The following is a 25,769-nucleotide window of genomic DNA, read 5'->3' on the forward strand; positions in this document are numbered from 1 at the left end:
ACAAACACGAGGAGCACATCGTTCAATCCGAATCCGACCCATCGCTACCCTCATCATCGCTGTCCTCGAGTTCTGGCATTGGGAAGCGTAGGATGGCTGCCACTCCGGTGAGCTGAGCGAGTTCTAAAACCGGACAGACAATAAAGTTAGATTTTTGTTCAGGAAAATCTGGATGGCATATAGAGTACGAAGACTTACGTTCACCGGAGACGTGCATGCTGGAGAATATCTTAACCTCACCACCCGAGTCACGGACCGATTCCACCAGCTGCACATATTCTTTGCGTGTGGCAACGTCCTGGCATCTGTGTGGAGAAGGAAGACAAATTCGGAAGGAGGCAAAGAAAGCCATTAGAGCTCTGTTTACAACATTGCATTGGCATTGTGACGAAATCGTGTGTGAACTTTGGCACAGAAGCCGCCACCATGTCTTAGACGCCATTTAGACGTTTACAAATCACGGAAAAGCAAAATGCGCTAAAAATAGGGAACGCGACGCCACTTTTTTTTTTGCTACAACGAAATAACCTTTCCGCCGATGAATCACTTTACACAAAAGGGTAGCTTCCTCAAATATCTGAATGTTTGTGAATCTTCCAACATGTTTGTGTGGAACTACCTCCAATACTTCCAATTTTTTCCCCAATTTATTTCAAAATAACAGGTGTATTCTTGACACAGATGTGGCCTTTCGCTACAAATAGAATCTTTTCTTGATCTAATAACCAGATTTTAGACGAAACACCCCGTTCTCGCGGCTCTCTCTCATTCACGGCAATCTAGTAAACACGGAAAACGTGACCATCGCAACGCTGACGATTTATGAGCGGTGTGTTTTGTGGCCGAGCTAGAGTAAAGACACCCGAGGATCTATTTATAAGACCCATCAGTTTTAGGTTTTCAACCCCATTTTCCAATTTTCCTGACAGCACATGCCCAACAAAAACCGTCCCTCCAAACGTTAAACGCTGGCTGATGAAACTAGAGGACTACCTGCACCATGTGTAGCAGACCGGGATCTTCTCTAGCAGCGGATAAACAACGTTCGATCGTATGCTTCAGTCAGAGGGTGGAACAGTACGGTTCGCGTAAATCTTACCGAGGGCGAAACATCTATTTTGTTTACAGCAAACGATTTAAAAGTGAAAGTGTGCGTGTTATAAAGAAGAGCATGCATTCCTCCGGATGCATTCTGGCATTCTCTTTGGACATTGTGCGTTGCTCGAAGAACCAAATGGAATACATCAGGGTCATTATAATCTGCACAGGTTCCTCTACCAACTCAGCATCACACCTCTTCTAGGTGACAACAACAGGCAAGTGGAACAGCACCTGCAAAATATGGCAAGAAATAATTTGGACACCATTTTGTCGCGTTCGCGGCAGCTTTGTTGATTGAAGCAATTATTAGCCCGCCCGGGTCGCCCCGGGTCGCCCGTGCCCTGATGGGGGTTGCCCAATCTTTTGAAGCGAATCTGTGTGCCAAAAGAAGAAATATCTGTTACGCCACTTACACCCTTAGGTCCAGTGGATCGACAGTAATGCTCTTGTTGCAACATATATACCGTTTGCTAGTAGCAACGATAGTCTGCAGACCGGTTTTACGCTGGATGGGACCGTTAAAAATGGAATAGTAATTGATCGGGAGGTATGTTTGCTTGGGCGATTATCATGTACCGTAGGATAAGGGGAGTGCAAAAATGCAATGTTGGAAAACTTCTTTTGGGATAAGAGATCAGAAATTGGACAAATTAGAATTATTGTCTCTTCGAAAGGCTATTCTAGAGGGTCTTCTTTCCTGAGAGGCTCCATTAAATGGCCGCCAGGAATTTCTCAACAAGGCCTCACTGTCTAGGGAGCATTAGTTCTTCGGAACATCTCGACTACCTTCAAATTTGGTTATGCAGAAGCCTTCTCCCGTCTAAAAGAGCCTTAAAGATAATTCTTAAGCTGTTGACCAATTTAGCTATTATACTAAGCATAAATAAGATCCCCACCAGCATCGCAAAACATTAAAGATCAGAACCAAATGGTTTCTATGTGGATCAACGGGAATTCATTGTTGAACCGGTTTACCGCCACCGGACAGTCGGAAACCGGTCTCAGCAGACTAACAGCGAGAGATAGAGAGCGGTAAAGGGAGAGAGAAAAAGTAAGCAAGAAAATTCCGTGAGCGAACCGGTTCGCTCACATTTCTCTCCTATCCTATTTGCTGGGCGTTAGAGATGGGCAAAATGGAATTGAAACACCTATTTTATTAAAACCTTTAACAAACTTAATTAAAAAAACGATTTTTTCCTGCATTATTGCTTTTATAATATTTTTAAAGCCTCCATTTTTAATATAAAAGTTGTGCAAGTTCTCTTTGTAAACAAAATTCACACAAACAGTCAAATAATAAAGATTTATATTTTATAATCTGCTCTAATAGTCTTCTCTTTCTTGACTTGATGACCTCCTAGGCCATGTCAGCCATCAAATGACTTACTAGCCTTGTTGATACCGCGTAAATGGATAGTCTGTCCTCACTATGGGGGAACGATCCAGGTCGGATTTAAAGCCCGGACCAGCCATGTAAAGACCGGCGCCATTGTCTTTCACCAATGCTGTTCTATTGGGAAAACCAAAATGATGTTGTTATCACCAGCAAACAGTAGCTATATGTGATGTACTCAAACGAACCACTGAGACATCGACCCTAGAGAACCTATCTTTAATTGACGAAACTCTCTTAGTCACCGTTGAGAGGACGTATGTCTGGAAAGTGAAGTCTTGGAGGAGGCCCAAAATGAGATTGAATAAATGATTGAAGTGGTAAAAGATGGCGCTCAGATCTTCTCGATCTGAAGTTTTTAGGACTTCTGTCACAGCTCTTATAAGGCTCTGAAAAAGATTCGTGAATGGAAATTTTCATAAGATTTACTACATAAAATATCGCTATTTGCATTCCAAAGCCATGCTTGCCCATCCCTACCATACCCGCGCTTAAACCGTTCGCGTTCGCGCGTACTTCTACGCCGCGCATCAATAATAGTAAGGGACGCGTGATCGCAGCAACCGGTTCAAATTGCTACGGGAGATCCGCAATGCTTCTATTTTCCAGAATTGGGGATTCCGGTATTTCATTTTGTTTGGTTGCAATACATGGAATCGTAGCTGTGAATGTAGTAACGTGAAGTAACTTCAAGTGTCGACAAGAAGAAGAGTGAAATCATAAGACGCGCCTAGAGAAAAAGTGAAAATAAGACAAAAATGCTACACTGTGTGACAACTAAAGAAAAGTAAAAGTCGCCCTCGTAGACGTAAGCAAAAAGGTAAACAGAAAAAAGATGTCTAAAATTTCGGGTCTCGCGTAGAAAGTCACGTTTTGCCGATTTTTAAATTCGTGTGAACACAGAGTGCAGTGCAGCTGTAGGAAATGTGATGTGAAGTTTGTATTTCCGTCGTCAGCTTTGTTGCTCTACGCCATCGTCTATGTGGCACGTGCGTTGAGTATGTTTGTTTGAAAGACGACGACCAAACCAACCCCAGTGAATAATATGTGTGGCGAAATGTGCGCGCTCCGGGAGGAGAAAGTCGCGTGTGTCGCTTCTTTCCAATGTTTTCTTATGTGTCTGCTGCCGCTCCAACGGCTAATGATGCGCGCACATGGTTTTCAATTGCACCACGGGGAGAGATTTCGTCGTCCCAGCGTGTCGGGTTAATTGATGTAAACTGCACCACAGCAGCAGCAGCAGCAACAACCATTAGCTATACAAAATCGATCTGTCACGCTCGCTTTCTCTGGTGGGAAAAAGTGCGGAAATCAGGGCTCTTTTAAGCAATGGTGACCACACATAGGCGGTTAAAGGTTTTGCTTCACGCTGGAGAAGAAAAAAGTGATGCAAAGAACATTGAAAATCTACAAAGATCCAATGACTTCTAGAATGAGGACTTGCCATGTGTCTGATGTAGTCATTCAACTTGTAACTAGTTGAAGTAGGCCGCAGATCACTGGAACTGCAATTAGCTAGCAGCGACTTACTAGCGGTGCTACAAATGATCGTTCCCATAGAAACAAATCATGGCATCATGGCCTTGTCTACACGTAGATCACCTATGCGAGATGGTGTTCTGTTGGACTCTCTGATCTCTTGGAACGAAATGTGATCTCCCCCTACAACCGGTGTGGTAGAATAAATTCTTCAGACCCTCACAGTTTGTTTGGCGTGCGCGCGCGTGGTCTAGAATCGACCAAGAATTGTAGTGGGAGTACGCAAATCCTACCCAATCTTGGACATGCGTTGTGGACCCCAGTATGCTCGCGATACAAAACAAAAACCCCACACATTCCATGGATCCATTAAAAAGTCACTCATATTCGTCGACGATCCGGTTTTCGCCACACAAAACGTCCTGTGCTGTCCTCTGCCTACATACCGTGGTAGACACCTTTGCGAGAGTTTTTGTGTTCCTGCCTGCTGGTGCCTGAATGGTGATGTGTGTACACAGATGATAGATTAAAATTCTTATCGCGTCCTTTTAGTGACAACCGCGGTAGATTCTCCCACTCTCTGTCAAGGTCTGGGTGATGGAATTCCACGTCGTTATGTCGTTTTGTGAACGTGATTCAAATCCCCGTGGTTGAGATCAGAAGTAAAAGGTCTGCTCTCTGAGTCAACCGTAATGTTAATGATCACGCCGCTATGAAATGCAGTGCCCGCGGGTGATGACGATGATCTCGACTTTAGACACGTAAACGTATACTTATCACCTTTCGAACTTCCCGGAACAAGAGTATAGTTTAACAATGGCCTGGACTTGGTAATGCCCTTATCTTGCTACCTTTGCATAGAACAGGAGGTTACACATTGCATAAAAAAACATCCATACGACACGAACATCAGCACGAAACTGCTAGACATAGACGATTGCATGGGTGCTGTGTAACTAGACGAACGCAAAGATCGTAGCGCTGTAATTAGAGATGGATAAAGATAGCGTGTCACAACGCGCCTAGAAGGGGTCCGTTTTGCATCAATAACTTCCCCTCTGGTTTCTCGATATCTTTGTGGTACGATCTTTTCGAAGATTGCGTGTCAACAAAGTTCGTTCTCTACAAGAGGGAACCCTACAAAATCGCGCTTATTCCAATAATTTTACGACTACGAGATCTGAGTTCCTTGACTGCACTTAATCGACGCACCACTTTGCCCCAATAACTCACCGAAAGCCTGGTTTAGCTTAATAATGCTGAATTACCTTTTCTTCTATTCCCGTTCCTCGTTACAGTGGCCCACCTTTTCCTCAGTGCGCAACGCACATTCTCCACTCAAGACTTCACTAGATTCGCTTCAAGCCGTTCAAGACACAGCAACAATAAACCACCGAAACGGAAAAAGATCACCGATGCACCCCGCCCGCCCGCGGAGAGCAGTGGAGTCGTTGACCTTGGAGTCAGTGCGCTAGAAGCTGGGAAAAGCATTTGAAGTTCCGCAAGAATTCCATTCTTTTGCTTATCTGGCCCTGGGAGTTTCTCACTCTCTTTGGTTTCTTGAAAGTATGCCCTCAGCAACGGAACGTAAGCCGGACTACTACATCGGAGCTACTGGGCTACCCTTGTTAACGTCCCATTTCACCACGATGCATCGAACGGCCGCAGATCGTTTCAATCTAAGCAAATCTAATAATGGCGCTAGCAATAGTAAGCAGAACAAATGCTTATACAATCTTTCGGTACGAAATGGTGGAGTTGGAGCCACATTTCCCACCGGCAATAACGATGATCGTCACGGATCTATCGTCACCAGTAACAGCAGGAGAGCAAGCAATAAAACGGAACATGATATAACAACGATACCAAGGTACAGCAGCAGCAGCAACAGTAGTACTGGAGGCCGTTGCAGTAAATCACCCCCACATCGGATTTCGGGATCAACTCGTGATACCGGTCGGAACTCGTTTGGTACAGCCGGCGGGTGGTACTGCTCGACCGGTATGGCGGCACACAGTGGGCTGCAGATAGATCGAAGCAGATCGTTAACATCACCTCCTTCACGGTTGCTTAGTGCCCGTAGCAGTATGCAGCGCCATCAACCAACCGCTAGCGCGCGACGATCCGGTTTGGGACCTCCAGAAGTCTCCGCCGAGGGTTCGCTCGTTTTACACCAACAATGCAGGTGGGTGTGGGTGCGAGAGCGTTGTAACGCCCAACAGTCTTCCCTTCTCCCTGGTCTGTTCATTTAGATAAGACTTTGAACATATGGGACGCACACGAAACAGTGTGAATTTGATTGATCGTTGTGGACAGATGATGGAAGCGTTTGGAGGAATGCAGAAGTAGAACAAACTTCAACTTCACACACTTCTAACCAACGTGGATCAACATTTACATTTATTCAAGCAAAATAAACCCTAAACCCTGGGTGGGGATGAACTAGTTTAAATCGTGTGCCTTGCTTTGGGGGCCGGATTGTACTGAAAACAAAAGCAAAAACAGAAAACTCTATTGGCAAGTATGCAAATGGGTCACACCAACCAACCAACAACAGTTGGTGGTGGTGGTGCTGCTGGGTCAGCAGAGGCGCAGTGTGTTTTAATCGCACACTAGACATTCAGGCCTTTTTGCATAATGATTTGGAAGCGGATTGGTGGACGCTTCATTGAAAGCGTTTTTGGCACAGGTTTGAAAGCGACACCCAGGGCATTGGTTTGTTTGAAACGATAGGGAAGAATTCGCCTATTTCGTTTTGGGTTTGAAATTATTTTCGCCTCTGAGAGAGTCATGCGCTCACGACTTCCTATGCATTCCAAAAAGTTGTTGCTCTGAGTAAAACTCAAACTTGCGATTGGATTGTTAATGATACCGCGGACATTCATTACACGCCGGACTAGAAAGTGGCATGTCCCGCATTATCAAAACACTAGAAAGTGGGTGGTTTGTCAAGTGGGAGGAGGCCGTAAAGCGTAGCAATTCTGCAAAAAAACATGCATTCCGATAACGTAACCACCCAGCAGCTGGTTGCAGAAGTGTCTTATCGGGGTGTAATGATGTAACGAGAGGAATAGCGGAAATATTTACTGATATATTTAGTGCAGAAAATGACTAATGTGATGGACCTGTGTCCTACTGATCCACCCTAATATTTTTCGTGTGTCGATGGACGATGACGAAGAGGTCGCTGGGACGACAAGGTCTATGGGACAGCGATGTCTCTTGAATGAGGAGGTCTCTTGCGCGACCAAGACCTCTGGGATGACGATGTCTCTTCGACAACAAGGTTTCTTCGCAAGTCCAATTAATTGCTCAGAACAGAAGCTTCACTGCATCGCAAACGTCTCTAATTTAGTAAAAAAAATTCTCGGACGTAGGAATCGATGAAAATTGTATAAATTCAATTGTATATTATATGTGGCATTTCTATCGTCATCCGTCAAATTTAGTCTTGCCCCACAAAACGGGGTCCCACATTTTATGATGGAATGTTGACCAACTCCAGCAGCAGAAGTGATAAGTAGAGGACATGTTGTCTTCCTTTTTCGATTCATTCCTTATCACTCTTTTTTTGCACTGATACCAAGCATAATATTCAAAAGCGCGCTTCGGTCAATTACGATTGCATTAGCACCCGGGTATTTTGGGGTGGGATTTACCGATAAGAACGACCCAGTGCTCGGTAATTGAGCTAATATAAGTGGCTACTTGAGTGACTTATCGATGCAAACGTGCTTAAGCTTTGCCGGATACTTGAGATTTTCCCCATCCACTGTACTTCAGGGGGCTCAATTAGCATGGAGCACTTGAGGGATGGGGGATCTCTTCTCCACAAGAGCTCGGTGGTCTGTGGTAAATTGATCAATTTATTTACCATGAATTCAGCCGTATGCTTATTTCTGTGCCTACTGTGGCCACAGGCTTCAGGGCAAAGCGAATCGTTCGCGTTACTACTTTAGTAATTGCAGGGTGTGTGGTGTTCCCAATCAAAATTAAATTTAAAAAAATGCTCTCCACCCAGCAATCCTAGCGTGACCGAAAACAATCGATACTCGCCCCGTACGTCTCCTACACACGCCGCCTGGTTGGGTCGGTAATCAAATTAAGCGCATAAGACGTTCAATCAATTGCGCGATTGGTTAATGGTGGGTGGGTTCCCTTTTGCGGATACGATACATTAAAAGAAACGAAATTCGCGTTTTCGCTTTTTGTTGGTACTTTAATTTCGGGAGACGGTGCGCGACACACAATGTAACCTTTTATGGACACGTTATACTGCTCGTGAATACGCGCGTTTGTCCATGATACGACCGACGGATGCGACAATTGATATTGAATAACAATTGGGGTGCTCGACTGAGAAGTGTGCCTTATATGTATCCGCCGTTCTTCGGGAAGCATGGCACGGAACGAAAAAGGTCACGGTAAAATCTTCTTTTTATATTCCCACTCAATTGTGTCCTTTCGGAAGGACAAATCGATACCTTGAAACCATTTTGAAATTGATAAGTAACTTTGTGAGGGATTTAAACGTCCTCCGAGTACGTAGTGTGTGTTCTTCAGCAACAATATTTATGATCAATAAATTAATCACTTTAATCGTCTCTCTTTCTCCCCTTTCCCAGATATTCCAATCAACACAAGCTGCTGGACAATCGGTTGACCAATCAGCGAAGTTACGATCGCAACATCTTCGGATACGATCAACGTATGGATCAGTTCGTACTGCCACCGTTGCAGATTTAGGGCGCATGAAACTTAATGAATCATATCCAAAACCCCATCCTACAAATATGTTTTAAGACTAGAGACTGGTATTACATGTTCCCATTTTCGGAGGAGATCCGAAGCATCTCCATAGAGGAAAAAAGTGTATAAAAATACAAATAGTTTAAAAAATAAGCAAAAATCTGTTGCCTACTGACCTGAAAAGATTGTCCGAAATCAGCAACATCTCGATGGCTTGTGCGTCGGCCGCCTTGCAGACGTGCTTTTTGCCGTAGAAAGCCTTCGCGGGTTCGAGCTGCAGCGTGGTGTAGAAACATTCCAGCGCTTTCACCTCGCCGGCCGCCTTTGTGTCAGACATTTTTGCGATCACGGCTGGATCTTGAAGCACCTCTGCGGGGTGGGAAACAAATTATGCTCAATGATGGTTTAATACAATGTTTGTTTGCTTTACCTTTTAGAGAGTGCTTGAATCCGGAGGACGAATGAACCAGCATAAATTTACTTTTATTCTCTATCAGCACCTGCAAAAATGGACGAATAAAATGTTTTAAAAAATGTTCAAATGTCCCTTATTTGTTCCTCAAATCGATTACCTTGTTGTCAGTCTTTACCGCCTGCTGGAACATATACTCGTAGAACTGATCCTTCACAAAACCAGGCGATGCGATCAAAATACATTTTACCACCTCGAAATTAACATGCCGCAGTATACCCTGCATGACGGCATCGTAGAACTTGTTCAATCCCTTCTCGTGCTGCTGTACGTTCCCCTTGCGTTTGCGAGGTATCGCTACATCGATTTTGCTCCGTACCAGCGTCATGCTGGAGGTGATCAGACACACGTGTGCCAGCCCATCCTGCATAATTACCGCGGCCACATCCGCATTCTGCGTTACATCACAAGCCATTTCGATGCGTTCCAGCGCGATCGTGTCCCATTCGGGTTTCATGAGCGTAAACGCACGGTTTAGCTCGAGATCGATCGTATGATAGGCCCCCATCTGTAGAAAAAATGGTATGGAGAAGGTTGAATGAGCAGCTGTACAATTTTCCGCGCATTGGTACAAACCTTTACGAACTGATTTTCCTCTATGTTGCGGCCTTTCAGGCGCAGCACTTGAGCCTGCGTATCGAAGTATATCGTTTCGACGCTTATCGTGAGTGTCGTCCGCACACGGCTACTACTCGAAGACCCGGTGGAGGATTCATTTTGTACCTAGATGTGGAACAGAAAAGGACAAAGGATATAATTACGGTTACAACGAATGTACGGTTCAACTCGTTACCTTCCGGATAGTGCTGCTACGGACTTGATCACCTTCCGCGATAAGATTGTATGCGTGCCACATATCCTCCGGTTCTTCGGGAACGAGCGTAACACTCCTGCAATAGGGTAAATCAAGAACTTTGTTGTAGTAAAACAAACTGTACTGGATGTGCAGAGGGAAGTAATACAAACCCATCGCCCGTTTTGTCGACGTTCTTTCGGACCAGCTTCATCTTTCGCTCGATACACACACTGTGCTGTGCTGGTTGCTGGCGGGTTTTAGCTTACTGGTCGCTGTTCATTAAGCGGTCACAAATGCTGCTGGCGGTGCACTTTTCTCGGTAAAATTCTGCACATTTTTGCCGGTAATTTGTTTTGATCGCATCAAGAAGGAGCACGTACAAGGGACCGACCAACTTTCCACGTTCGAAATTATTTGCTGTTTTGATGAAATGTCACTGGGCAGCGGATCGTCCACAACGAGCGCAGGCCAGAGTGTTTGACGTCTCGATGGATATGAAAACAGTTCATTGCTTTTGCTAAGAACCAGATTTTCCGCTTGGAATAGGTATTTATTTAAGAAGAAATTGTGTTTTCCATACTTAAATGTTTGTTGTATCTTGTAGGTTTTCCCAAATTTTAAATTAAAATCGAATTGCTTCCATTTGTTTGAAAAGCGCTCTTTGCTGACAATGCAAGATACACAGTAGCGTGGATGACAGTGAAATAAGATGAATTTCAATTTATTTTTCTATTGGCGGATATGATATAAAGGAAGATTTTTGCAATACAAAATAACTTTAATAACTAAACAACTATTTAAACTCTTCTACTTGTACAAGTTTGTAGTAGAAGGAATGAATCGCAGTATCGAACCAGTTACCATAAACAGCCACCAGCGATGCCATTTAAATTGCACTTTTGTGACAACGAGTGTTGTTTACATTTGGCTTGGATGTGGTGTTGCTTCCTCTCGCTACGCTGCGAATCCTTCGCCCTCTGGTCCTGACCGTTCCTCGTTGGCGTGACGTGAGGTAACACAATAAAAGAAAAAAAGATCAGAAAGAGCAGACGCACACGAAATTACAACACAGCGCTCGGTTGCGTTAAACAACCTGCACGCTGCCCAAATCTCCCAAGAACCCGGGCGAACCACACGGAAACGATGGCGAAGGAACCGTGCACGGACTTTAAGCTGGAATCGCTGGAAAGTTTCGAACCACTGGTCAATCCGATCCGACAGTATCGGAACCGTTCCAAGCGTACGCTCAAGACAGGCGAGGAGGTAAGAAAAAGCTGAAGTCGTCTATATGCGTGCTGGAGAGCTGAGCGTTTAAATTTCTTTTTTTTTTCCTGCATTAACACTTTGTTGCTAGAAATTAGCGGAAGTGCTCGCGAAGATTGCATCGCTACAGAAAAGCACCGAAAAAACGGATGGAATCGATCGTACGAAGGTGCGCACGTACAATGTGAAGCTGCGGCTGCGGAAGAGTCTCCTGTACAGGTGCTTCGACTGTGGCAGTTGCTTTGCTAATCCGGATTTTCTCGAGTTGCACGAAAAATCACACACCGAGCAGGGGAAGTGTGATATCGATCTGCGCCAGGAGCCGGAACCCGAGGCGGAAATGAATCTCAAGCAGAATGCTTGGTTTGTGGGTGATTTCGGTGAGGAGGAGGAGGATGTTGGCGATGGGGAGCATATCGTGCAGCTTGACTGTACGGTTGAGGAAGGGGAGGACATTTTCGACATCACATTCGATCGTACCAAGTGCGAGAAAACGTACACGATGAAGTATAAGGTGAAGAAGGAACCGGTCGGAAAGTGTGAGCACTGTTCGAAGCAGTTCTATTCGGCGGAATGTTTGAAGCTGCATCAGCTGGAGCATGAAAAATTTCTCGACATTGCAAACATTGAGCCGAGCATTAACATTATCCGATCGCCCCGCATTGAGGAGAGTACCATGACACTGGACGATAGTTTTTATGAGGCGTTGGATGTGAGTGATATCCTTGAGCATAGTAGCGGTACGATCGATTGTTCGGGTGATGGACGACTTGCAACCGGGACTGGCATAATGCTCGAGTATCAAATCATCCCTAGGCGATCGGTTAGTGGCGAGAAGGAGATATTGCAGGTAAGGGAACAATCGACGAGACAGGTGGAAAGGAGCGAAGGTACACGAATAGTCAATCAACGTGAGTGCCAACGGGAGGAGATGGTAAAGATAGTAAAGCAGGAGAGAGATGTGATAATTAAGGAGGAGCCTATCGATGACGAGGATGAACAGCAACAGTCATCACCGACGATGGTACAGCAGGACATAAAGGCAGAAGTCAAGGTAGAGGAAGCGGATGTCGATGAAGCGTTTCAAACTGCATGGCAGCAAACGGGACAAAAGTATGTATGTTCTTGTTGCTCGAAACGTTTTCGCTTTCGGGTAGAATTGATCGCCCATGAACGGAACCATCTTGGTATTAGTGCGTCGTACCGGAATCCTTTTTATCCGTAAGCGAGAGAGCAAGCTCAAAATTTTCCGATTAGTGATTGTGATGTAAGCTGGCTAGGATCTAGGATGTTGTAGATCTCCCGGAAAGGGGGCCGTTGGAACGAGTTCCGATAGGGAAAAGCTTCGTACATTACGTTATACGCAACGTAACATTCAAATAGGCGTAGTATAATGTTTCCCCGTGTGTGTGGTCTCGTTCTCCTTATTCGCAAGCACAAAACCAGAAAAAAAACCGCCACATAATACTCACACACACAAGCTTTTTCGCATTTCTCTTTTATGTTTTAATTTTTTTTAAATAAATTTTACAGCAAATTAATAAATCGATTTCAATTCTGCAAATCAAAAAGGCAAAAATAGGCTCAACTTTGTGTTACAGTGTCATCCCCATCCAATACGTTTATCAGCTCTAGCATACTGTTCTGTAGTCGCATGATAATCTTTTCCGTCTCCCATCGTGGTGGTTTCGATAAATCTAACTCCGTAACCGTTCCGTTGGACGAAAACATTCTTGGAGGACAGTCTTGGGCGTGTGGTTCCAGTACCATTCTTCCGATTGGGGTTGATTTCGACAGATATCGCTTTAGCTCTTTCGACAGTTGCTTCACGTTGTACGGAGCTGAACGTTTGCTCTCATCGTCCAACAGAAAGTAAGTTCGTCCGATCGGATATGCAATGATCTCGTCAATAAGTAGCGCACGAAGGGCTGAACTATCTGGCCTACGATCGAGCAGTGGATTAGCGATGGATTCCTCCGTAAGCTGTTCGTTTCGAATGAATTCTTCGCAGCTCTCTTCCGTTGATACATCCACTCGATCGCGAGCGCTTTGGGGGATGTATAAACTTGGAACCCAGTCCGGATTATGCACATCCCACAGTGGTGCACTGTTTCCTGTGTCGGTAGTTGGAAAAAAAACATTACTCTATTATTTCCCCTGTGAACTTTTAATTATCAAGCACCTTACCTTTATAGAAGTGACGCGAACAAATGTGCAACTGATTGATGAGCGTTGTAGTGAAATCTACTCCACATATGCGACACCACCAGTAGAGCCGCTTTTTGGCCAACGCTCTCATCTGTTCGCTTGCGAAATCCGTGGTTGGGAAGGAAATGAAACGAATGTTTTCCTGGTTATTCTTCTTCATTGTTTGCTGGTTCGTTTTACAGGCCTCAAACATACAGGGCATTTTTAAATTTTAAAACGAAAACAGAATATATCACTATCTTTCAATAAAATGCACAAAGCTGGTGTAAAAATAGATCTATGCGAACAGAAATCCAGCCATTCGGCAGTCTGTTTACTTCTCTATCCTGAATCCACTGAATGTAAATAAACAAATAGTTTTTGCCAGGGATACACAAAATGGGCTTATGTGGCGCACATGTAAACGAAAACTATTTTGTAAAAAAAATCACACAGGTATTAATTCGGGTAACAAAGGAGTTAACCTAATGATCTAAGTTTAATTACAGGTAAAATGGAGGAGTTTTCTTACTAAAAAAGGATTTAATTAGGGTACATTTTCGCACTACACTTTTTTTTAAACATCTTGCAACGCCCATTTTGACTAATTTGAATTTGACACTTGTGACAGCAGAACGAAACGCAGTGAATAACAACAAACAACAAACACACATATGTTCGCCTGGGTAGGTTTTACCGGGAGCGAAAGGACTTTAAATGGTGATTTAATTGTGCCGTGTACTGTTTCCTACTCCAGGGTGCCAATAGTCATGCTCAGCTGGGTTTAGGCTATGCGTCGGAACAATGCGACAAGCCACAACCATTGACCGGCGGCGAGGGAGTGCCGTTCCGTGGAGAGGAAATCCTCGTTGCGTCTGCTGGTGGAGGACATACACTGATAGGAACGACCGATGGAAAGTTGTATGCTTGCGGATGGAATAACCGTGGTCAGCTTGGAATGGGCCATCTGAATGATTGTCTCCATTTTGAACTGGTCGGTGAATATGGGTTCCAACAGCTATACGCCGGATGGGATGTATCGGCCGGAATCAATGCATTCGGTGAGCTGTTTGTATGGGGATCTAACGTTTGGCAGCAGATAGCGGTCCCAGGAATAAAGAATATTCCCACACCAACACGGCTCACGCTGCCAGATGAAGGACGAGTTTTGAAAGTCGCTTTCGGACTACAGTATATGGTTGTATTGATGGAAAGTGGAAAAGTATGGGTGTTGGGAAAATGTAAATTCCTTGCAAACGATTACCCGGCGGAACCGGCAACGAACTTGACGATTCGATGCATTTCGGACCGTGCATCGGTTCGGGATGTGGTTAGCGGTGACAATCATCTGGTATTGGTGATTGGTGATCGGAAAATTAACTGCCTCGGAGATGGTAAACATGGCCAGTGCTTAGAAGATTATACCATACCGGAAGATGTGATTAAGCTCGAGTCGGGATGGACACACTCCGGATGTCTTACGGTGAATGGTGCGGTATACCTTTGGGGAAGAAACAATTACGGACAGCTTGGACTACCGGGTCAGTTTTCTTCTCTCCCGCAAAAGCTTCGACTAGAAACGGACGATATGGTGGTGAAGGACTTAAGCTTGGGATCACAACACGGAGCCGTAGTCACGAAAGATGGACAAGTGGCTTGTTGGGGCTGGAACGAACATGGCAATTGCGGAACGGGAGGAACAGAAAATGTGTAAGTTTCAATCATATACTGTCACTTACTTATCATGCATAAGTCCTATAGTTTCTTCGGCAAATTCATTATCCCCGCGTATTCGGCGTATCTTCAGATACATAGGAGAGCCTCAAACCAACAATGTCTTATAATCTAAACATGCATCTTTCCAGATCCTAATTATAGATGCTTATTCTGTAGCAAAATACAAAAGATCTGTAAAGCATTATTATATGTTCCATTTTTCATTCGTTTCTTTTTTTTACAGATGGTTCCCAACGGTAATAGATCTCCCCCGGCCCGTATCGAAAGTGGTTTGTGGTGCTGGTTTTACGATGGCATTCACGTAACAACGTACAACCATAATTCATTCTTCAAACTGATTTCGTTCAACGCACGAGACGTTTAGTGGCCTACCATTTATTAACAAAATCCCTGAACGGAATGATAAGCGTATGAGGAATGAAACTGAAAGTAATAAATGGCACATACCAAAAAGTATCGAAATAACCCACAATTAGCATGTACCATCAGCCCGGATCTTCTAGGATCGCAGAAGAGTATGCTTCCTAATAACTCATGGAACGCCTCTTTTTGTTGTTAGGGTGCTCGGAACGGAGTGAGCACGGTCATTACGCGTTTTATGACACGCACGCACACTGTATGTTAACGAAATTTTGGAAACAAGGCACACAATAGGCACAAGAAAAGCCAATATAGCAAATATTTGGAGATTTGTTGATCACCTCAAAAATTGCCTGATGCTGATGATCGCGTTTTACCCGTAGTGATGGTAATTTTTTGGCAGAAAGAACAAAACATGGACACGCCTTTACAAGAAGAGAATCGATTTTCCATTACCTTTGTCAGTAGAAGTTAGATAACTCCTTTATTCCAAAATCTACCTCGGTGCCTGGAGAATTTTTACCTAGGACTACCTATACTTGATGCTAACATGGTGCAGATTTTTGCACTGTTTACGGGTAGCAACAGGTAGCATATAGATCAGCCCGAGATAGACCATACGGAGTTTGTTTTAATAGGCAATGTCTAGCTGGTCAAGAGCAACATTCGTCCTGTGATCGTGCTTCGAGCAACATCTAAACCGTTCCCGTTGCTGCGCTCTGTGTCCTTTTCGCTGACTAGATGGGCCTAGGAAGCAGTGTTGAAGCAGCCTTAGCGACGTGCAATATAAAGCCAAGTTTCGTGCCAGTTAGCTCACAGCGGCATCAGTTTGAAGTGAATTCCTGTAACAAACAGTCCAACGGTGCAAAGCAAAGTGATCTTCTACCAACTTCCGTCGGCCAAACCATGACCAATGGCACTCTCTTCCAACCTCAGTACACGGAAGTGTTTTCAAGCGGCATGGCTATGAGTACAGCACCACTGGGCAGTGGGTTCGTTGAGTTTAATACGGCTCACAGCAACAATTGGCAGAGTATGGAAGCATCCGTGGCACTAACGACACATCAGCGCCAGTCTCGTCCTCGCCATCGCCACCTGATTGATTCGCGGCTCAACAATTCGTTCGTAGACGGTGGAGATGCGATGGTGACTTCGGCAGACGCTTGCATCAGTGACATTCGTCGTGTGGAAGAAAATCTACGCATGGAGAGCCGAATGCTGAGCGATAATAATAATATCCCGATGGCACGTTGTTCAACTCCAAGTCCGGCCTACTGCTTTCACTGTGATCACGATCATCGGGAACGATGCTGTCTGTATGTGGGCGACACACCTGACGATGGTCCGTACTATTCACGGTGGAAGCGTGATCTGGAGAATCCGACCGTGAGACCTCAGTACATCCCGAAGATTCCGGAGGCGGTATCCGGGAACAGTACACCGTTCTGGTTTCCGGCCTACACGTACACCAAACCGGAAGCGATCAAGCAAAAAATGTTGGAGAAAAACCCACCACCGCCAGCAGTTTGGATGCGCCAGTTTTATTATCCGATTGTGGGATATGGGCATGAGTATCAGCTGATGAATCAGGCTACCATGGAACGGCCAACACCGTATCAGCAGTATCTTCAGCAGCATCAGCAAGATGTTTACCGGTTGTATCACCATCAGCAGCAGCAGCAACAACAATCCGCCTGTCGACATGGACGCAAGTGTAATGGTTGTTCTGCGGGAAATCCAGGAACTCCGTACGTCCAGCAGCAATTTCATCCACATGTTAACCAGCTCCAAGTAGCTGGTGATTACGTACAGCAGCAGCAACCAATGCATCCTCAATCTGCTTACTACTACCAACAGAGCAGCTACTACAGCAACGATCATCATGTGAACCCTCCGCATCATCATCAGCCACTTCCGCAGCAACACTACGTCACACCGATTGGATACGCTCCTGTTCCGGTGTACCATGACGCTTACCTTCATCCAGCACATGGCTACACTCTCGGCTATCATCCAGTCGGCACAATTCCACCAAGGGAACCAACGCCACCCTCACCGACTACACCAACCTCGACGCCACTGTGGCTCCTGTTCTGCCAAAAGCTGTCCCGCAAGTTTCCCGATCGTAGTAAAAAGCCTTCACCAACGAAGGGACGTTCGCCGAGCAAAAACTTTGTGCATCATCACGTGCGGCACAATCCGACAACGGTCGCACCGCAACCTGCCACCATTACGCCAGTCGTAGCACCAGATTACTATCCACCGAAGTACGCTAGCATCGATCAACATCCGCCGATGCAGTACCCGAGCATGGCACAACCGGTACAGAGCTACGGACGTTCTGTTACGGTAGGACAAACGGTGATATCGCATCCACCGTACTACAGCCAGGTACCATCACCGACCGCAACACCAATGAACGATGTGGGCATGTACTATTTGGCACCGACGGCGGTGAATCTTTAGGTGATAATTAGATCAGGGAAATTAGGATAATGCAGGGCCTTTTAGGATTACTTATTGACAAAGAGCTAGATGCTTTCTGATCATGTTTTAGGTATAGGGAATGTAGAAGAAAAAAATATTGTGATACAAGAATATGGACGATGTATTGATATGAAGTTGTAGAATTTTTTTGTAAAAAGAAATGAGAGAACAAGGCATTAAATTTGGAGAAGAACAGATAAATATCTTTGTGTAATATTTATTGAATATAATTATTTTCCCAACAGACTATGGAAATTTTATTTACAGCAAACGAGCTCTTTTAGTCTTGGCGATGAATTGCTACAATTCTAGGTAATTGCTGAAGCTTACGCATTTCCCGATCAGCTTCTCTATCAGGAATTCATCTGAATTGGAAAATTGGTATGACTGGCCAGCTCTACACACCGACAGTCCTGCCCATACCCCTCCATTATGTGTAAAAAGGTGCGTTTTAATTGGAAAATAAATTCCGCATCCCTATATCCACTTCTAGCCCCGCAAAATGGCTCCCGTAGGGTCCACTCTACAGGATCATCGCGGATTCCTTTTTTTGTGCAGCGCCCTGGTCTGGACTGGTGTGATTTGGCTAGCAATTGGTTATAAAAGCTTTAGAGTTTCACAGAATGGATTTTGGGTTATAACAAAAAAAAAAAAAACCCGCATCCACAATGAAGACACACGGGAGGCATAACAGAACTGGACGAAAATCAAACCTTTTGAATACCAAAGCCCAATCCCTAACTAGCTGGGTTGGGTTGGAATGTGTGCTTGCTGTGTATTTATTTATGTAGCATGTAGTTATTTTTTGTTGCCATGCTTCTGCCTCTCAACACTCCTGCAGTTCAGGTCCAGAACAGGGTCGTCTATGGGCGCGCTGGTTCACGATCAATTGAGTACGCTTTCCGGATGAATAGCTTACCCGTTGGGTTGATGTGTTTTAATTGATATCCTGCACCGTAGTAGCATCGTCGTAAAACATGACGATTGATTTTGTTTTTCGGTCTGTTCTGGTTCGGAAACCCTTTTTTTTATTTGCCTCGATCCCTGAGCAGTGTTTGAACTTGCCATCATACCAATACCATTCACACGATACATTCGTGCGAGATAAGCGGAATCCCCACGCGTCGTTAATAGAATTAGGTCGGTATCGATTTTCTTTGCACTTTAAGCACGCAGCAGCTTCACCATTTTTAGCAAGCGATTAGGATGGGATCGGTACTTTAATTACAATTTTTTTTTTTCGGGGAAGTCGAAAAGGCGTTTTGTCCTATTAGTTTTCAAGAGACAAGCGACAGGAATCGGTTGTATTCCTTATTTTGGATTACGTGAGACCTGTTTTGGTATTTTTTTTATGCGCATTTCTCTCGCCAGAGGAATGGTAGGCAGTGTTTTACATTCGTACCCAATTGGTCATTAAAATTAATTGGTCATTTCACTGCTTGTGCAGTTTTACGCTCGTTTTAAATTGAGAATTGGGTTTTTATTTTGTATTGCTATTTTAAAAAAATTGTTCTTTTTTGTTTTATTTAATAGAGATTTTTAAGATTTTTAATAGATTTGTAGTTCTTAAGATGACCATGATTTTCTGGCATAACTCCTTATTCAAATATATCCTCGTTTAAACAACTCGTCTTTCAACAGACGTAAATTTCCGAGAAAACTCGACCAGGAGGCGGCGGGCTGGTGAGACAACAACGGCGCTGGTCTTCACACGGTAAGACCGAGGTTCAAATCTCATCCTTATTGTTCCCCCGTAGTGAGTACTGACTACAAAACTACGTGGTATCAGAGAGTCTACTAAACCATTAGATAATCGACGTGTCCTAGAAGCTCGTTAAGTCAAGAAGAAGAAGAACTGAAGAGGTCTCAGCTCCATCTAAAGGAATCAATCGTGAGGGTACTTGTCTTCCAAGGAACTTCAACGTCCATAGGGATCTCGTCTATCAAGAGATATTATAATTGAAGAGACCTCTTCTTCAACGGGGCTCTCCGTCTAAGGGAAACTCTCGTGGTTCGTCGTTCAGGGGATCTTATGTTTCAAGGTGCATTATCTTCCAGATGTACTTTTCGTCCTAAGAAATTCAAGTCTTCCCCTGAGATGTTGACATCGAAAGGATGCACTGGGTGCAGAAACAAATTGCATACCTTTAGACGCTAACATCAAGCCTTCCAGAGCAGCTCACTGCCAAAACACTTTTACTAAGAAATTTGTTCAAAATCAGCTTCAAAAACACCCAAAGAATGATAACCAATGTTTAATGTTACCTTCACTATCTCTCACAGTGGTCCTTTTGCGTTTAAAACCCCCTCTAAGATAAACGTTTAATCACAGGAAGTTATGCGATTATCACACAGAAACAATCTTTCCCATCATTATCCTTCTAAGGTTTCAAAGCAAAAGCAGATTCGAGACGGATGAGGCTTTCACAGTCCATTGACCCAGATTTATAGAATTCCTGCGTACCTTTTCCATCCCTTTTTTCCCCGTGTTGTGATCGTCATCTAAACTTAGTTGTCGGAAAACACTTCCGGCTTCGTCTAGGAAACGAACTTATCTCGCTCCCTAGCGAAGGAATTGATCCAACCTTTCTTCTTTTCCTACCTTTGCTTCAGCCTGCGTCCGGTGTGTCGATAAAAGCAAAATTAATTCACGTTGGGCGTCCTCTAATTATTCGGATTTCCTTCTTCGATTGCATATTCTGCGCACATTATCGGCCCCACGGGACCGTAACGGAAGATATTTCCAATCTGCTTCCGGTTCGAGTGCATGAGCGGGTTCGGTGGTTCGGTGAGCCATGGTAAGTTTTGCAGTAATCATGATTGCGGATACAAAAGCCACGATTAAAATCGAAAGGTCTAGACCGGGTTGGTTTCAGAAGAAATGGCAGAGAAAAAAAGCAGCCAGGAAAGAAAAATAGACAACAACTAACCGAGCGCAACATTGACCATCTGGAAAGCAGTTCATTGTTTAGTGTAATGCTGTTGTTTTTTTCCGTTATCTATATGAAAATAAAACTTCCGAACATCAGCATGATTTGAATTTCTTTTAAATGGAAATGAAGAAAGGTTGTAGGAAGAAAATGAATTGGAAAAACTCACCCCACACTGAACTGGTGGAGGCATTCAGTACAAATATTGCTCTTCAGGAAGCAGTAAGAGTCGTTCGCTTGACGCTCTAATACGGGTAAGAATTTGTGTCCGTCCGTACGTCCAGCCAGAAAGCCGAGGGGGGGTTGACGGAGCTAACGATCCGTTGTCGTTGATACGCTGTACTTAGTCGTTGAGTTTCGTTAATTTGTGCCTTTCAATTTGCTCATCATGCTGGGAGTTTCATCCCGATTAGGGACATTTTGTTTTTGTTTGTTTTCATCAGTTCGTGCATCATTGATTTTCAATTAAAAATTATGAAGCACAATTAGTGGAGGGTGGATGTTTTTTTTTTTGTACGCTAGAGCATGGACCTTGGTTCGTTTTGTTTCATTAAAATCATAGGAGCCTTTACTGGGGCAAAAAAAAAGATGACTTTAAATGAATGATGATGCCCTTTTCAAACATCAACGGTCCGTCGCTCAAATTGCATAAATCTAGGTGCTATTTATAAATTTCGACTTGTATGTTTGAATGTCATTTTACGAATGTTTCATTCCCACCCACAGTAGAACTCCACGCGTTCGCTGAAAACGTCTCACCTGCTTATCTTGTATTAATCCAAACGCATTTACAGCATGCATCTGGAAATCGCCTAATCGCCGAACCCATCCCAGGTTGGCAGAGGAGATCATGTGCTAATGGACCACTAATGAGGCTAAAACCGTTCCCATTTGGGTGCAGCTCATCGGTTCGAGGAATACCCCCTGCGAAAACCACCCTCAAATCACCCCCCGATAAACGTTCACCCAATTTCAATTAGCATAATGGTGCACGGGACGTTACGCAAAGGACGCAACGGTGCGGTATCCGGCCTGCCGACCGTACAATGTGGGACTGTTTTTGATCCGGACATCGAATGTGCTCAGGAAGCATAGCGCAGCAACACGGACTTCCTTTTTATCTTGTGCGCGGTTGACAGCTTCCGTTTGAAATGTGCGACCGTGTGCCGAAATGAAAACTGTCAGCCGTAGTTTTCCCGCCCACGGAAGGGATGAGGGGGGATTGGGAGAAGGCAGGTGGAAGGTGGTACAGGAAATTGAATCGGGAACATCATTTCCGGGGTGGGTGACAGGTTTGTGTGCGAGATGGCAAAAAACAGCAACAAACACACATACAAATTCCTGTGCCTAAATTACTCTGGTGGACACGGCGTCGCATATCGGATGAATTGAAATTGGCTGACTTTTCCGGCCTGTGGGCCTCGATGTGACCGAGTATTTGGGTGCAAAAAAATAAAAAATGCGGTGATTGTAAATGGTTATTTTTACCGGTCCATATGGGTCAATGAAACATTCACAAGCAGCTCATAGATTAATAATGCATTCTAGGAGCTCACGAAAACGGCTTAAAGTTCCCGCGAATCTCGGAGTAAGGGGTTTTCTTGTGAATGAAAAGTGCCAGCCATGTGGTGAGCGAGTGCGGTGTCACTCGTGTGTAAGAACTCGTACTGAGGAGTAAACAAATTAGCCTTCTCCCATTCGTTAGCCCACCGCTTTGCGCAAACGCACGAAAAAGCCGCGTGGTAGCCGGTTGTTCATCGGGAAATTCAACTTCATCCTAGTGTGTCTCTCCCAGTGGGAGTTCCATTCTCGGAAGACTCGTCGGAACATATGGTTTTACATCAACAAAGCCCTGGCCCGTGGTGGTACTCCTCAGTTGTCGGTGGGAGTTGAAGGGATTAGTACGCGTGAGAAAATCCGTTTGAGAGAAATCCTCGAGCAACTGTGAGCATTTTGAACAGCCACCTGTTTCACCGGAAGTTGTGTCCTGCTCCTTCTTTTGAAGAGTTTAGCAAGCTCCATCTCGCTTCCAGCTGTAGATCCTTGCGATGGATTTTCCCCTCAAGTAGTGTTTCTCTCAGTAGAACTGAGGAGAGAACATCCTCCGGTAGTCCGACTGATGATAATGGTTCATCTGTTCACAGTTTGTATCGTTTAGTCGTCCTGTGACAATCGTGAGCAGTGGATGTTACTAGTGGAGGAATTTCTTTCGTAGCTCGGGTGCAATTTTCGCGATAGTCGACCATTCGTGCAGTGTTGGTAGTGTGTTTGTGGACATTAGAATTTTTGAAGCATTGCTAGACATTTCAGCCAACAATTGATGCGATTTGTTTGTAAACGTGAATGTGTTGGAAATCTGGAGTTTTTGATTACTCAAACCTCATCTTCGAAGGAAGCTTTCGATAAAAAGGCAACATTGATTCATCGCCGGTGAAAAAATTCTACCCGCAAGGCTACTTGTCTTAGTAACGAACAAAAGGTAAGCATTTCAAGATAATTGCATTGAACTTGTGGTGCAACGAATGCGTTTGCGAACCGGTTAGGTTAGATTCTTCCGATAAGGAAGCCACAGTGCAGAGTCCTGGTCGGTCAGTGTACAACACAATACAAACCCTTCCTACCACCCAAGCGTCCGGCCGGACATCACTGAACCGCATGCGAGAATAGAGCGACTTGGGAAATATTTACCCTGAGCGTAATCAATTTCGCATCGACCATGTTCCACACCAGCAGGGACACAGCAGGGCTAGGATTCGGCATAACTGCAGTGTGCAACCTCGACAAACACCCGGGGTATGCAACGTTGGTTGGTTCCTGTAAAGTGGCTTTCTGCTCTTATTGATACCGAGTGCCTTGATCGCACTCGTTCTATGAAGCGGTGTGGGCGAGAATGTCCAATTACTTCACCGGTGCAAAATACCCACGGGGAAGTGATTCGTTTTCTGAGTGTGCGGCTTGAACTTACGGACTGCTTACGGGTTTGTGTGTGTGTGTGTGTGTGAAGTAATACGGAATGAAACGTCAAAGCGAAATGACACAAATTAAGGACGAGCGCGGACGACAATATTCCAAGGGTGTCCTTGATGGATCACTTGGAAACGAGAAAATTGGCATGTTTGACAGGATGTGGTACGTGGGAGAAACACGTGAATTGGCTTTGAATTTTTACTTTCTTTTGGGGTGGTAGGCATGCGAGTGGGACGACGAGTGGTGTCATTAGTCCCTTGATGGAATAATTGTCCTAGTGATGTTGAGTTCTGAAAAATAACTTCAATTTAAATTCCATATCAGATGTCACAGACGATGGGCGAGATGTTGGACATGCTGGACAAGCTCTGGAAACTTCAGCAAAGCTCAGAATCCTCCTATAATCTTGAAGCTTATCACTGAAAACTGAAATCCATCATAAAAGTGAAGGTAGATGATGCACTGCCCCTACTTCCGACGGTCAGAATGTACCGGATGTCTACCTAAACTCCAAACACATACAACATCCACAAGGCCATCGCTCAAATAAGCTCTGCCCTGGGAAGATACGGAAGATCCTCTACACTGTCTGTTTGTCTGTCAAAACTGGTAAAATGCATATATACTGTTCAATTTAATTTTCTTCGCCAAACATTGCTCCAAACGGACGTGTGCGGGGTCTCGCGCACGTCACGGGTTATAAATCAAAATCGAACGTCGAACGAAACTTCCGATTTCCGAATGCAGGGGAGGGATTTTTGGAGATTCACTGGAGCTCGTCAGTTTACTCGAATAGGTGTTTCTTTTTTTTCTCTCGTGTATGTTGTATGCTGTTGAATCTGCCATTGCAAACGCTTACCCAGTTCTCCTGACTGTTCCGAGGTATTGGGGTTTGGCGTGCGGGTTTTGTTTACTCAAACTCATCTTTCTTTTGGCTGGAAACTGCGCCGAACATGTCACACTTAGGATTACGGTACGAGAGGCCGTAGTCGTACTGTCCGGCTGTCCAACAGGACAGTTCCCCGGACCGAAAGTTTTGTCGCTTATCGTCGAACGTCGGGTATGACATTGTTGCCGTTGCTGTCCTGCAATGATGGAGTGTTAGCGTTGGCCGACGGTACACTTGCCCTGTGTGCGTGGTGGATCGTCCGGTCCAGTGTTTTTTGGGATACTATTTCCAGAAAACGGTACTATGATTAAGTCGCATGTCGTGTAGAGTGTCGCTCAGAAAGGATTGACGACTGAGCTGTCCACCGGAAGAGTCGATCTGGAATGGTGCTCTTGTCCATTTTCATCATCCGTCATAAATTTCGATGTCCAAATGTACGATGTATCTGTTGAAGGGATTTTCTCTTTCCGAGAATCTAACGAAGATTGGTGATACCGACGCGTATTCTTACAGATTTAGCGGGACAATAAGTGGACAGTCAGGTTGGGGGGGCGAGAATTTTCAGAAATTCATAACCACACAAGCCGTTTGTTACCAAAAATTGGACCGGGTCAAATTTTGTGACGAGGATTAGAGCGATCGGGACCTGCTGTAGCCATCTCTTATTTTAATTGCCTTACTTTTTGGAGTGTGTGGAAGTGAATGGTCGTAAATCATGCTGTAAATGCCGCCAACACTCGCGAGCTTATATTGGCTGCCTGTCTCCGCTGCCGTGGAGTCCTGACCGTAGAGCAACTTCACAATACCCCTGTCGCGATGCTGGATTAATCCATTCATTTCGATTCTGTGCGGGTTTTCCGGAGTTGTTGCTCTGGTTATTGCTTATTGACCAGTGGAACGATTGGGTGTTTGGAAGGGAAATTGTCCACCACTCGGTATCAATGGGAGGTCTTTCGCAG

General features: G+C 44.7%; 6 protein-coding genes across 6 annotated transcripts; 4 read left to right on the forward strand and 2 right to left on the reverse strand.

Moving 5' to 3' along the window:
• Nucleotides 1–13: 13 nt before the first annotated feature.
• LOC126564836 (protein pelota) lies at nt 14–10,201 on the reverse strand. Its single transcript, XM_050221953.1, has 8 exons — nt 10,161–10,201; nt 9,988–10,084; nt 9,771–9,917; nt 9,295–9,702; nt 9,153–9,222; nt 8,899–9,091; nt 199–305; nt 14–123 (listed from the first exon to the last, which is right to left on the reverse strand). Exons 1-8 carry the CDS (start codon nt 10,199–10,201, stop codon nt 23–25), a joined length of 1,164 nt encoding a protein of 387 aa, XP_050077910.1. The 3' UTR covers nt 14–22.
• LOC126565307 (uncharacterized) lies at nt 5,542–8,776 on the forward strand. Its single transcript, XM_050222474.1, has 2 exons — nt 5,542–6,158; nt 8,599–8,776. Exons 1-2 carry the CDS (start codon nt 5,542–5,544, stop codon nt 8,717–8,719), a joined length of 738 nt encoding a protein of 245 aa, XP_050078431.1. The 3' UTR covers nt 8,720–8,776.
• A 932-nt stretch (nt 10,202–11,133) lies between the features above and the next one.
• Nucleotides 11,134–12,478, forward strand: LOC126564755 (uncharacterized). The gene is made up of 2 exons (XM_050221855.1): nt 11,134–11,253; nt 11,345–12,478. The coding sequence occupies exons 1-2, from the start codon at nt 11,134–11,136 to the stop codon at nt 12,476–12,478; spliced, it is 1,254 nt and encodes a 417-aa protein (XP_050077812.1).
• A 359-nt stretch (nt 12,479–12,837) lies between these two features.
• Nucleotides 12,838–13,670, reverse strand: LOC126560366 (uncharacterized). Its single transcript, XM_050216327.1, has 2 exons — nt 13,441–13,670; nt 12,838–13,367 (listed from the first exon to the last, which is right to left on the reverse strand). Exons 1-2 carry the CDS (start codon nt 13,661–13,663, stop codon nt 12,838–12,840), a joined length of 753 nt encoding a protein of 250 aa, XP_050072284.1. The 5' UTR covers nt 13,664–13,670.
• Nucleotides 13,671–14,114: 444 nt separating this feature from the next.
• On the forward strand, nt 14,115–15,509 carry LOC126564976 (secretion-regulating guanine nucleotide exchange factor). The gene is made up of 3 exons (XM_050222110.1): nt 14,115–14,126; nt 14,198–15,150; nt 15,401–15,509. Exons 1-3 carry the CDS (start codon nt 14,115–14,117, stop codon nt 15,480–15,482), a joined length of 1,047 nt encoding a protein of 348 aa, XP_050078067.1. The 3' UTR covers nt 15,483–15,509.
• Nucleotides 15,510–16,267: 758 nt separating this feature from the next.
• LOC126564418 (uncharacterized) lies at nt 16,268–18,010 on the forward strand. The gene has a single exon (XM_050221460.1). The coding sequence runs from the start codon at nt 16,279–16,281 to the stop codon at nt 18,001–18,003; it is 1,725 nt and encodes a 574-aa protein (XP_050077417.1). The 5' UTR covers nt 16,268–16,278; the 3' UTR covers nt 18,004–18,010.
• Nucleotides 18,011–25,769: the final 7,759 nt, after the last annotated feature.

Source organism: Anopheles maculipalpis, chromosome 3RL (assembly GCF_943734695.1).
Source record: "Anopheles maculipalpis chromosome 3RL, idAnoMacuDA_375_x, whole genome shotgun sequence".
Lineage (NCBI taxonomy): Eukaryota > Metazoa > Arthropoda > Insecta > Diptera > Culicidae > Anopheles > Anopheles maculipalpis.